Here is a 13,532-nt window from a genome sequence, read left to right as displayed (position 1 = left end):
AAGGTAACAAACCTACTGCTATGACTATAGGGATTATGGCAATGGGCCAATTCGCCCAAATGTTGAACTATCCCTTTAATTAGAATGCATTTGGAGGTAGCTTCATCATATTTAGCAGCCGAAGAGTGGTATCAAATCAATAAATCAATCTTCTTGTGTGTGATCTGTGATGCTTGACAGGAAAAAAAAAACCTGTATTCATCAAAGGAGCTACTATTTCCAACTTGGTTTTTTACAAAAAGTCACTGAGTCATTTACCAATACTTCTTTACAAATTAAATGTAAAGAGTCAATGTTTGTTAATGTGACAAAAACACTGATAAAAGATAAAAAATGAACAAAAAACAACGACCAATAAGTTAAATTAACTGATACAATTAATTCAATTTCACCTCATTTATCGCTTAGAATAATCACTCACCTCTGCATCATTCGGTCAATGATAAATAGATTAATGAGATGACATCACATTTAGGGAAAAGTATACAAGGAAATGACCTCAGTCTTTTTTTCTTTTTTTTTTAAAGGAAAAAAAAAGAAAGAACCACATCATTTCTCTGTCGTTCATTCACTGGAAAGACACGAGGAAGTGCTGAACGCTGACGGGGTGAGAGTGTGCAGCTACTAAACCGATAGGACTGATAGTTTATCTCTGAGAGAGTGCGTTGGGAAGTTTTGTTCAATCAGGAGTGTTTTTTTTACAGAAGATAACGGGCAAACAAAAGAGTTGTTGAGGTGTTTGAATTCTTTGTTTTCTTCACCACGTGCAGAGTGTTCCCTGTGTGGCCGACCGTTCCTTTACTGCACTTCTTGTTGTAAAACGATAACACACTACAGTACATCAGCTGGCTGCATCTCACCCTCTCTTCTTTCTCCGTCCTACTGTATATCATCTGGCTCAGGGTTTAGTTGTCATGTTGACCCACGAAGGCATGTTGCCCATGTCGAACATGGCGTATCCCCAGGTGTTGACGCCCAAGTTGATGGTTAAAATCCCAATGATGTTCAGCATGAATCCGGCTTTCACCTGGAAGAACACGACAAGACACATGATTGGTTAGTAGTTTATAACAGTATCATAAGAGCTCATCCTCTCAAGTGTCAAGTGGTTAATCCGTCCTTTGTGCCGCTTCAATGCATCCACTCTGTATTAATTAAATGAATTATCTCATAAGGACTTATTAATTACATTTACCTCCCTTCTGCTTCAACAGAGACAAAACCTCCTTGATATATTTAACATATTAAAAGGGATAGTTTAAAATTTTGGCAAACTGGCCCATTGCCATAATCCCTATAGTCATAGCAGTAGGTTTGTTACCTTTAATTGTCGGTGCAAGCTATTTTTAGAACGGCGGAGCAGAGCCGTGAGCTGCTCAGAGCTACGCTACGGAGGCTCATGGGATTTCTTGGTTTCCCTCATCAAACTCATCAAATACACAATCCAACAACTCCACAACGCTCTGGTGGACAAGTTGTGACCTGCACATTCACCACGCTATGAGATAATAACACAACGTTACCACACAGAGTTGTTTTAGAGGGAAATTCATGCAAAACCACTGATGCGCGTTGCCTTCAGGGACAGTTTTTCATCAACAGTCTCTGTATTTCCCTCTAAAACAACTCTGTCTGGTAACGCTGTGTTATTATCTCATAGCGTGGTGAATGTGCAGCTCACAACTTGTCCACCAGAGCGTTGTGGAGTTGTTGGATTGTGTATTTGAAGAGTTTGATGAGGGAAACCAAGAAATCCCATGAGCCTCCGTAGCGTAGCTCTGAGCAGCTCACGGCTCCGCTCCGCCGTTCTAAAAATAGCTTGCACCGACAATTAAAGGTAACGAACCTACTGCTGTGACTATAGGGATTATGGCAATGGGTCAATTTGCCAAAATGTTTAACTATCCCTTTAATAGAAAACTGGTGTGATTATTGAACAGCCCCATCACTAAACTTATGTATTGTGTCAGTGTGGGAATAAAGGTTGACAGGCGTCATCTTGTGTGCGTGAATCTCACCATGTCGAAGACTTTGAGCTTTCCGAAGGCGAAGGCGATGGCGTTGGGAGGCGTCGCCACGGGCAACATGAAGGCCAGAGAGGCAGCGATGGTGCAGGGCAGCATCACGTACAGCGGGTGGATCTTTATAGCAACGGCCTAAAACAACAAACAGACAGAGGAATGTGGTTTCATACATGAAGAGAGAGCATTAGGTTGTGGAGGTTGTGTGTGTTGTGTTGTGTGTTGATCTCACCATGGAGGCCAGGATGGGCAGGAAGAGCGTGGTGGTGGCCGTGTTGCTGGAGCACTCGGTGAACGTGGCCACCAGCAGAGAGAGCAGCAGCGAGATGGCGTAGGGAGGAATGGTCTGCAGCGGAGCCAGACTCTCTCCCAACCACAAGGACAGACCCGATTTCTGCAAGAAATGTCGATCTCGTTTACAGTTTTTCTCCACTGGTTTGGCTCATTTTTCGAAACAGAAATTACATTCTCAAAACAACACGGACAAACCTCCAAAACCACTTGGTGAATGTTCACAACAGAATTGTATTTATCATTCATTTCATCAAATTGCAAATGTATTCGTACATCTTTGCAAATGATTAAGTTCAGGTAGCTGCAGTAGCACAATGTCCAAGAGAATAGATCTTATTGATCTAAACTGATTGTTGATTCTCAGTCTAATGGTTGTTCTCTCCAAAACATGTCAGCATCATTTCATTCTATAAGTCATCACATGCACGATAGTCCGTTCAATTCTCAAAATCAAGAAGATAATACCATGAATACCATGTATTTATTTACAGAACTGTTCTACTTATAATTGGCCATGTGTTTATATTACAGTATATTATGCTGTATACATTTTCTTTTTACTCTGATTTACTTTATGTGTGAATAAAAATGGCTTCCTTTCCCTGGCAGTAGGAGTGCAATGTGTGATGTCAAAGAATGTAATTTCTGTTCAATAAATGAGCCTAACCAATGGAGAAAAACTGTAAGTCCAGCCTTTTCCACTCTGATGCCACTTTGCCTTGCTACTAGTATTATGGCTAAAATGTGGGTGGATCTCCGTAATATTTGGTGCATTTATCATCATGTTCATGGATGATCCCCCTGTGTCATCAGCTGCTTCACAGCCTGACTTTAGCCATTTGTATACATCAACAACTGGATGCATTGTCATTTAATTTGGCTTTAACTGTAATATATTCAGTGATACATCCAGAGGGAAACATCTGCTTAAAGGTACATTGTGTAGGAATTACTCCCATCTAGCGTTGCGGTTGTATATCGCAAGTAACTCAATTGTATTTTTCATGCTGCATTCACCTGAAATTGGGCAGACGGCAGACGAACGACAGCCGCTGCACGTAGGTAGGTGAATCAGCAGTACTACGGATTTAACATCTTCATGTTTGATGTAATTATTATTTATTTTCACTATTGATTCATGAATTGACAGCATTCTTGGTCCGATCAGACGTCTTCAAACAGTCAGTGTTGGTTCTTGGTCGTCAAAACACAAGATTTCTTAACATTCAATGACAATTAAAGCAGAAGTAAGTGGTCCGGTCGTTTTCGCTAATGCTGCGTTCCAGGCAGGCTTTTGAAATCGTAAATTACAGCTTCAAGTCACAACTTACGACTTTGTAGCGTTCCAGGCAACCCACTCGTGTTTTTCCGACCTGTTTTACCGGTGAAAGTCACTATAACGGCCACTCGTAACTTCCGACCGGTGAACTCGTACCAGATCGAACTGGTACGACTTCACGGTCGGAAAAATACGAGTTTCCTTGAACGCACCATAACAGTCCTCGTCGCTACGTCACCACATTCACGGCGTTCCTTGGCTGCACACACAGCCCTGCATGCCGTTCTCCCTCCTCATTGGATAAAAACTGTAGGATACGATAAATGTTTTCTCTTCGGCTCAGAGCAGAGCAGAGGGACTGACAGACCCGTGTTTCAGACCAAACACTCTATGTAAGTGATTGCTGTCGGAAGATATAACTATTTAAGACTTAGCCTATATTAACACAAATATATCACTCACTTCTGCTTTAATCTGTTAAAAAAATTTTTTATCACTTCTTCTTATTCTTTAAAGGTACATTGTGTAGGAATTCCTCCCATCTAGCGTTGCGGTTGTATATCACAAGCAACTCAATCGTATTTTTCATGCTGCATTCACGTGAAATTGGGCAGACGGCATAAACAAGCCTCTATGTGAACAAGTGGTCCGTCAGCACGAGGCAAAACAATACACGTGACAATATGTTGTCATGGCGATGTGGTATTGTTTTACCGTCTTTCTCTGGAGTTCTGTGACTAAAATGACATCTGGCTTGTTAGCGACGGCCGTCTGCCCAACTGCAGGTGAATGCAGCATCAGTGTAACGCTCCATTCATACACAATCTGCCCATGTGTGGAGACATATTGGGCCAAAGACCCAGGAATATGTTGGGCTAGAACTAAGTTTCACTCAGATATGCATTGATCTATCATGTGTTTGTTAATTTATAGTTACTAATCCAGTCATTTGTTCTAAAAACTCTTAGCCCACTCATCTAATGTTATGGTCCCAAAGCAGAGCAGGATTTCTTAAAATTGATCATTTTCTGACTAAAGGTATTCAATTTATAGAGATACAAAACACAGAAACTCCTCACATTTAAAATAGATTATGAAAAAAGCAGTATTTGCCCAATCCTTCTAGGACAATATATATAAACAGGTATAAAAAGTACCTCGCTGCCGGCGGCCAGAGCGAAGCCTCCTCCCAGCAGCAGGATGATGTTCCAGGGCATCCGCTCGTGCACCAGCTGCCAGTTCAGCAGCGTGGGAGGAGCTCTGATCATCTTACCTGTGTGTGAGACATCAAACTGTAGAATTACACATTACATCACCACAGAGCAGCGTCGGTGTAATCACCACCCAGCTTTCTCTAATGAACTCATATTTATGTCACATGAATATCAAGAGGAACATATTGTTAGGGTTGTCTTCTCTTTTTACCTTCTTCATCATAACCATAACCTCCACATGTGGGCAGCTCGGAGGGGATGACGAAGAAGAGCATCCCGATCAAGATGGCTACCGTTCCATCCGTCACAAACCTGAGGGGAAGCAGAAGGAAACAACACATGTGATAAGATGTTTGTCTTGACTTTTGACATGGGTTTCAACATTTTTAACGCTTCCTGGCCAGTTGTTTTAGCTGCAAAAACACTAAATTTCTATGGGACTCTATGGACTTTAGGGCTGGTGACAGTATTTTTCTCATTTACAGAGTGATAAAAAGAGATATATCCAAAATCCCCTTGGTGAAAACTTCTGACTCTAATATGTCAACAAAATAAAACAAGAATTTTGAAAGTGGCTTTATCCATTGTTCAGATTTCGGTTCTGGAAATTAGCATTAGCATATTTCATTAGATATTGCCCCATTTACATATTTAAACATAAAATTTGACAAAACCTGTAATACAAAAAATATTTGTCTTAATGTGAGTGATAAACTTGGGAAGTTTCATGGTGATATCTGTTAGTTAAAAATTTTACCTTAAAATACATTAAAAAACCCATAGGCGGAGGTGGACATTTTTGTTAAAATGCATTACGAGTCCAAAAAAATTGACTTTCATTCTGAAATTTGGCACATCCAGAGTTTACCCAAAGATACACCTCCTTGCCAAAAATCAGGCCCCAGTGACCTTTCATTTGACCGTGGGGGGGGGTTGGGAAAGTGTCCAAAAATGTCCATTAAAATGTGATGCACAAGCAGCAGGAAAGTGGGAGAAACTCACGGTCCGTTCTTGTTGAAGAGCACCGTGGCCCAGCCGTCGATGAAGCCCGGCTCCCTGGTGAACCACAGGATCACCAGCAGGACGAAGATGAACAGCACCGCCCCCTCCGCGAACCTCATGGGCCCCAGTTTGCGGTATTCCTCCTTCATCACCGCGTACGCCTCCTTGTCTCGCTCGCTGTCGCTGTTGCCGCAGCCGAAGGACTTCTTCAGGCTGAAAGGGACGGAGATATAGTTGAAAGATCCAAATAAAGCTGATTTATTATAAGAGGTGGGTCCTTTATGTTTCATGCAGCTTCGTCTTTGGAAAAAAAGAAAGACTAAAATACCCAGAAGATCAAAAAGAGAGGTTAGACTGCTCCTCAGTTTAGTTTTCACTGGAATAGCCAAGAAATAACAAGTAATTTCGTCATAACGTCTACAAATAGAACTCGAAATAATGGTCAATTTCATAGAAATATTGAGAAATATAGCCGATTGATTGCGTAGAAACAGCCCAGAAATAATTGATTGTGATTGACAATTGCAAGGACTTGGTGGAGAAAAACTATTGCACCTTTCCCAAAACCAAAAAATATTACCAAGGTGCACTGACTTTGAAAGTTAAAAAGCCTTTAATTCACTGGCTTAATGCCTTCTGTTATGATGTTAACTTGCACCTGTTTTTGGACTCATTTGGACCCAACCCATTGGCATTTGTTCAAACTACCCATGAAGACTTTCTGTAGCCCACCAGACTGAAGTTTCCTTACTTGAAGCCTAGGAACATGAACTGAAGCCAGAACCAGGAGAATATCAGCATCAGAACCATGTTGGGAAAAGCAAAGCCGAACCAGCTGGCGAAGTTGATAACGTCGTTGTTACCGGGGAAGAGCCTTTACAAGAGATAAACAGACAAAAAGGTATTTTAATTTATCTGGATTATACAGTTAGGTAAAGTCAAGTAAAGTAAATCTTTATTGTCCCGAAATGGGTAAATAGTGTTACAGCTTTGTGCTTGACAAAGACACAACAGACACTAAGGTAAGAGAGAGAGGTAAAAGACAAGGTAAGACAACAAAGCCACATTAAATCTATACAAAAGACTCTTGTGGCAACAGTTTTGCCATCGCCACATCTGGATTATCACTCCTCTGTGTCTGTGTGTTCATGCCTTACTTAGAACAATGAAATCTGCACACCATATAAAAAGCTCCCTTTCAAGGATTTAATAGCATAGTGACGTTTCAAGCATAACACTCTTTTACAAACTGCTGTGTAAATGGTACAGACAGTACAATATATCTGTACAAAAATAATTCTGTAGAGAATAAAAATAAGCAGCAATTATTTTTGTTCTACAGATATATTATGTCTTTTTCTACCAATTTTTTTTTTCTTCCATGTAATTTATCTTGTGGAGAATGTTTCTCTGTTTGTATTGATAATGTTTTCTTTTATATTGATATGTTTGGTAAAAATTATCTTGTGGAAGTCACACCTGTTTTTCAAAATGGTTGATTTCAAAATGGTTGATTGCTCATCAGTCACTTTGTATTTAAGAAGCAGTTTCCTGTCTGTACCATTTAACACAGCAGTTTGAAAAAGAGCGTTATGCTCGAAACATCACTATGCTATTAAAGGGATAGTAGCATTTTTTTAAAGTGGGGTTGTATGATCTACAAATAGCCCCTAAGTACTTTAATTGCAATAGAAGACTCTCTGCACTCCTCCCGTTAGCAACGCCAGCCCATAATAGCCCTGCCCAGAGATTTACAACATACAGTGTTGTGAACAGACCCAAAGAAACGGCCTATTTTCGTGGCCTAAAAGAGGTTTTATGTGAAAAAAAATACACAGTTCCATTGTTCGCTATAATATAATTTTTTCCAGCCCCTCAAAGTGCAGGAAAAACACAGTTTTTATTTGGACCTAACCAACTCACGTATCCCTCCGCCCAGGGTTAGCGCCCGCCGATCAGCAGTTGGTTAGGTCCAAATAAAAACTGTGTTTTTCCTGCACTTTGAGGGGCTGGAAAAAATTATATTATAGTGAACAATGGAACTGTGTATTTTCTTTCAGGTAAAACCTCTTTTAGGCCACGAAAATAGGCCGTTTCTTTGGGTCTGTTCACAACACTGTATGCTGTAAATCTCTGGGCAGGGCTATTATGGGCTGGCGTTGCTAAATCCTTGAAAGGGAGCTTCTATGGTGTGCGGATTTTTTCATTGTTCTAGTATTCCCTCCTTTATCCAGCACCCATCCCAACTGGGCCTACAGTACCTGATGTGCGTGTTTTTTCACATTTTTTCTTCATGCCTTTTATACTTACTCATCTATTTGTCCCTTCAGGATGAGGTTGGGGGTGGTGCCGGTGAGCGTGGCCGTGCCTCCGATGCTGGCGGAGTAACACACGCTCAGACTCATGCCTTTGGTCAGCAGCTCGTACTTGGCGTCCATCTCTTGTAACCGGGCTTCCCGCTCGGCGCTTAACCCCCGCTCCTGGTCCACCGCTGCCAGACACGTACCAAAAATCACATTTAATGTAAAGTTTGAAATAGGGAAGTCACGAATCGATAATAGATTTTTTTGGTACGATTATTGTCAGAGAAATGATCACGGTTATTATGCATTAATTAATTTCACAACACTATGAATGTGTAAAATCAAATATAGTTAAAATATACATTACCAATTATAAAATATTTTAAATATCTATTAAAATATGACCAATTATTAATCCGCCTGGGGGAGTGTTTGAAATATTCAAGTCATTAAAGGGATAGTTCACCCAAAATTCAAATTGCACTCATTATCTACTGAGATTTGGACGGACCAGGAAGAGGAGCTTCCGCTACAAACAAGCTTGAAATATAGACTAATTAAATTTTTTTCGGAACAATTTCGCATTTCAGGGCTTCAATACAAGACGGACATTACATACGAGCAGCATGGAGGTAATTGGATGTTTTTTGGTATTATTTTTGGTACTCAGAGAAGCCACGGAGGACTCTGAAACTTCTCCCTGCCCGTAGTTGACATGAGGGTGAGTAGATAATGAGTGCAATTAGAATTTTGGGTGAACTATCCCTTTAATTTTCATCGATACCAAATGTTTAAAGGGGAACTAAACCCCTCAGTTTTGGATGACTTGCTTTAAGCTTGAAATTCAAAAAATGCCTTGATTATGGGCGGGACTCAGGAGCACTCTCCGATCCCCCCTCCCCCCCCCCTGCGCCCCATTCACACCCGCGAAATCACACAAAAGAGAAAAAAAAGTAATAAACACACATCGACACTTCTGCTAGCGCTAACGAGCTACTAACGAGCTACAACAGCACTAGTAGCGCTGACACTACTAGGAGAGGACGCCAGAGCCGTGACACAGCATCTACAGCTGATCCGCCGGCTCGTTAGCTCGTTAACGGCTCGTTAGCGCCAGCGGCGGCCGCACTAACGATTCCCATCCAGGCAGCTGTTAGCAGCCGTTAGCCGCAGCAGAGCAGCTAGAGTGCCTAGCAACCGTTAGCGGCAGGCAGCAGTCGGTGCTGATTGGTCGGGGAGCTGGTGGCCGGTGACGAAAGCTGCCTCCAAAACGTCATCTGCCTCCATCTCAGCCAATAGAAAAATTCGATTGTAATAGCCGTGTTTCAACCCATAGAGGGCAGTCACTCTACATTTTTACTACAAAATACACCAAATTGAAATATTTTGACTAAAATGTCAAAAGTTGGACCAGAATCAACCTACAACACTACCTTATACCCAAATATATTTGTTTTCAGCAGAAAAAAGTGGTTTAGGGGTTTAGTTCCTCTTTAAGTTAATTTTAATCTTTTTTTTTTAATTACAAATGACACTCTAGCATTTAAATTCCTACCAATTCAATGCTACGTTAGATAAATGGACCAGTATCTGTGTATCTACCTTTACTTTGGCGCCACATCTGCCGACACCGTTCATACATAATCTTTTTTTGTTTTGGAAAAGTGACGGTATTTAGGAATCTTTACGATCGATTAATTAATTGTGGCGTTTAATACCGCGATTAATTGTGAAAACACATCCCTAAACCTAACGATGTGGTAGAAACTGACTTACCATCTCTGTGCTCCTTCTGAGTCATGGTTTCCAGCTGTTTCTTGTACTGTTTGGTGTCACTGAGCTCCATCTCAAACCCTTGGTTGTCCGCCGCCGCCGCCGCTGCAGCCTCAAAGTCTCGCTCGTCGGCCCGCAGCTCGGTGGCTTTGAGCTGCTGCAGCACGGCCGAGGCGATGGGCAGCATCATGGCCGTGGTGGCTGTGTTGCTGATCCACATGGACAGGAAGGACGAGACGAGCATGAAGCCCATCATCAACCTGAGAGAGGACAGAGAGGACTGATTAACTTTGCATTTATTACTTAATCAGCATCCTTCATAGAGCAATTCTCCAAATATCTCTGTATTCTGTGTGTTTTGCACCATTTCTGTATCTGGTTGTTGTTTTTCTCTCTGTCTAAAGTGTAATAATATTGTAACTATAAATGTGGTTTCTCACTTTTTAGTTTTTTTCAGTAGCCTAACTCTTTAATTTACAGGTAAGGTCGTTAATTATGTGATAATGTCTATAGAAATAGCCAAGAAATAACAAGTAATTGCATCATAAAGTAGAATTAGCCTAGAAATAATAGTCAATTTCATAATGTCAAGAAATATCGCCAAGAAATAACACTTAATTGCGTAGAAATAGCCCAGAATTAATTGATTGTTATAGACAATTGCAAGGACTTGGTGGAGAAAAACACTGGTCTTTCCCAAAAGCATGAAAACTATGTGTAATCTTTTGCCTTTATGAAAAACATGACATTACAATGCAATTGATCGTTATTTCTAAAGGTTATTTCTTGACATTATCACATAATTAACGGCCTGTAAATCAAAGGGTTACTGTTTTCCCCCCAATGAATTCCTGATTTTATGCTTTTTTTGCTTTTGTTTTGTGTATTTGCATTTGCTCTCAGGGCCACGGCATGAATAATATTGAACGACTTGTTAAGATGTTGTTGACGCCTCTGGCTGTTGCTGGTTAATGGTTAATATAGTGTGAATAGATGTGATGTGAAAAACGTTAAAGGCTCTTACAGGGATGGACGAACACCGACCAGCAGCAGAACGCGCAGAGCGATGCGCTTGTGGAGGTTCCACTGCTCCACGGCGATGGCCACCAACAGGCCGCCCATGAACAGCATGTTCGAGTCCTTCAGATACTCGATGCTGACCTGAAAAACACACCAGCCAGCGGAATAATCAATAACCCAAACACAGAGCAGGCATGTGTGCATTGCAAGCAGAGGTAATAAATGTACTGTATCATCCAATTTGTTTTATGAGCAATAAAAGTTAAACGCTATATGAGGTCGCGCAGGTTTGTGCTCTGTTACATCTTGAAAAGAACTGTCCGATTGTAAAACTTTCATTATGCCTCGTTTGATTGGGCGAGATAAAGCAAATTTAGTCATGTGGTCTAGTTATCTCAAGCTGAAGACGTGTTGTTGTGTGTCAAATTACAAAACGTGAAGTTTAAACTGGCCTTTCAAGTATAAATTTTAATTTGATAGGGTTATATTACATCTTTCTTTCTTTTTTCTCCGCCAATTCTTATGGTTGTGGTCGCCAATAAAAGGCCTTATCTGTCAAAATGCTACACTCACTGGCTTCCTGTCAACTTTAGGATTGATTTTAAGATTTTATAGTTTGTTTTTAAGATCTTAAATGGCCTAGCCCCTGCCCCACCCTATTTATGCAACCTTTTAAGCCTTTAAGCCTTCAAACTGCAGCCAGAGTAACAAAGTCATCAAATCACCTAGATCAAGATGCAAAAGTAAAGGTGACAGAGCTTTTGTGGTGGAAGCACCAAAGCTCTGGAATAAGCTTCCTACCCACATACAGTAAAACCTGCTGAAGATGTCTTGCAATTTAAGTCTTTGCTCAAGACCGACCTATTCTCTATTCTCGCCTTCAACGTGGGTTAATATGGGAAACTCAGTTGTGTATGCTGTAGAACTGTTTATTTGTGTATTGCATGTGAAACTGGAGTCTGAATGTGTTTTGATATTAGCCTACACTGCAAAAACTCAATATCTTACCAAGAATATTTGTCTTATTTCTAGTCAAAATGTCATTTCTAGTCAAAACAAATCTCATTATACTTAAAATAAGATTCATCACATTAAAAAGTACCTTGTTTTTAGACACTTCTTTTTTTTACTTTTTTCAAGCAGATTTTCACTTGAAATAAGTAGAAAAATCTGACAGTGGAGCAAGTTTTTCTTTCTTATTACAAGCACAAAAAAGATTTTTCTACTTATTTCAATTGAAAATTAGTTTGAAACAAGTAAAAAATATCTAAAAACAAGTAAATTTTTAGGTGATGAGTCTTATTTTAAGTGGAAAGAGGTTAGTTTTGACTCAAATTGAGACATTTTGACAAGAAATAAGACAATTCTTGGAAAGACTTTGAGTTTTTGCAGTGTATGTGTCTGATATGACTTGTACAGCACTTTGGTCAACAACGCACTGCAAAAACTCAACATCTTTCCAAGAATATTTGTCTTATTTCTTGTCAAAATGTCTCATTTCTAGTCAAAACAAAACTCTTTCCACTTAAAATAAGACTCATCACCTAAAAAATAACTTGTTTTTAGATCATTTTCACTTGTTTCAAACAAATTTTCACTTGAAATAAGTAGAAAAATCTAGAAAAAGTTTTTTGTGCTTGTAATAAGAAAGAAAAACTTGCTCCACTGTCAGATTTTTCTACTTATTTCAAGTGAAAATCTGCTTGAAAGGAGTAAAAAGTGTCTAAAAACAAGCTACTTTTTATATGATGAGTCTTATTTTAAGTAATGACATTTGTTTTGACTAGAAATGACATTTTGACTAGAAATAAGACGAATATTCTTGGTAAGATATTTGAGTTTTTGCAGTGCGGTTGTTTTCGTTAAAATGTGCTATATAAATAAACTTGAACTTGAACTTGAAAATGACGTTATGCAGTTCCACCGAACCTTCTAGAAGATAACCTTTCCTCTTCATGACATAATACATCATCTAACATCTTCCACAGCAATAAAAAGGGAATAAAAATATACAACTCTGACTTGCAACTGTATTTTTTTTTTTACATTGTATATATTGTATTGGTACATTTGGTTAAAGCAGAGACAGATTTGTGTTTTTAAGAGGTCAAAGTCAGGGGGCGAAGTTACATATTCACAGGTAAATATTATATTGTAGTATATATATATAAGGTCCGTACCGCTGCGCCTTCCATAATGCCCATCATAGGGAAGAGGACGACCGGCATCAGGGCGGTCACGGCCAGCGGCATGCACTCTGTACACCAATACAGAGCCATGAGGATGATGGCAAAACCACATCTGGCTTCCTGTCAACACACACACACACATACACACACATTATGATAGGTAAGTAAAAAATATTCTGAATGAAACAGTGAAAAAAGACATATTCACCATTAACTAGGTGCTTATTAATATGCATATAAGTAGCTTACTAGCTCCTTATTAGTGATTATTAAGCACGTATAAACACCTTATTCTACACACTGCAAAAACTCAAAATCTTTCCAAGAATATTTGTCTTATTTCTTGTCAAAATGTCTCATTTCTAGTCAAAACTAATCTCTTTCCACTTAAAATAAGACTCATCGCCTAAAAACAAACTTGTTTTTAGATCATTTTC

General features: G+C 39.7%; 1 protein-coding gene across 1 annotated transcript; it reads right to left on the bottom strand.

Annotated features, from left to right (window-relative positions):
• Positions 1-898: 898 nt before the first annotated feature.
• On the bottom strand, positions 899-13,210 carry slc13a2 (solute carrier family 13 member 2; the record flags this gene model as incomplete). The annotated part of the gene is made up of 11 exons (XM_083986443.1): positions 13,087-13,210; positions 10,911-11,047; positions 9,890-10,146; positions 8,121-8,301; positions 6,562-6,684; positions 5,811-6,023; positions 5,020-5,120; positions 4,752-4,867; positions 2,254-2,415; positions 2,019-2,156; positions 899-1,027 (listed from the first exon to the last, which is right to left on the bottom strand). The coding sequence occupies exons 1-11, from the start codon at positions 13,183-13,185 to the stop codon at positions 899-901; spliced, it is 1,656 nt and encodes a 551-aa protein (XP_083842569.1). The 5' UTR covers positions 13,186-13,210.
• Positions 13,211-13,532: the final 322 nt, after the last annotated feature.

Source organism: Trachurus trachurus (assembly GCF_905171665.1).
Source record: "Trachurus trachurus genome assembly, chromosome: 14".
NCBI classification, from domain to species: domain Eukaryota; kingdom Metazoa; phylum Chordata; class Actinopteri; order Carangiformes; family Carangidae; genus Trachurus; species Trachurus trachurus.
This window is presented reverse-complemented; position numbering and strand designations above follow the sequence as displayed.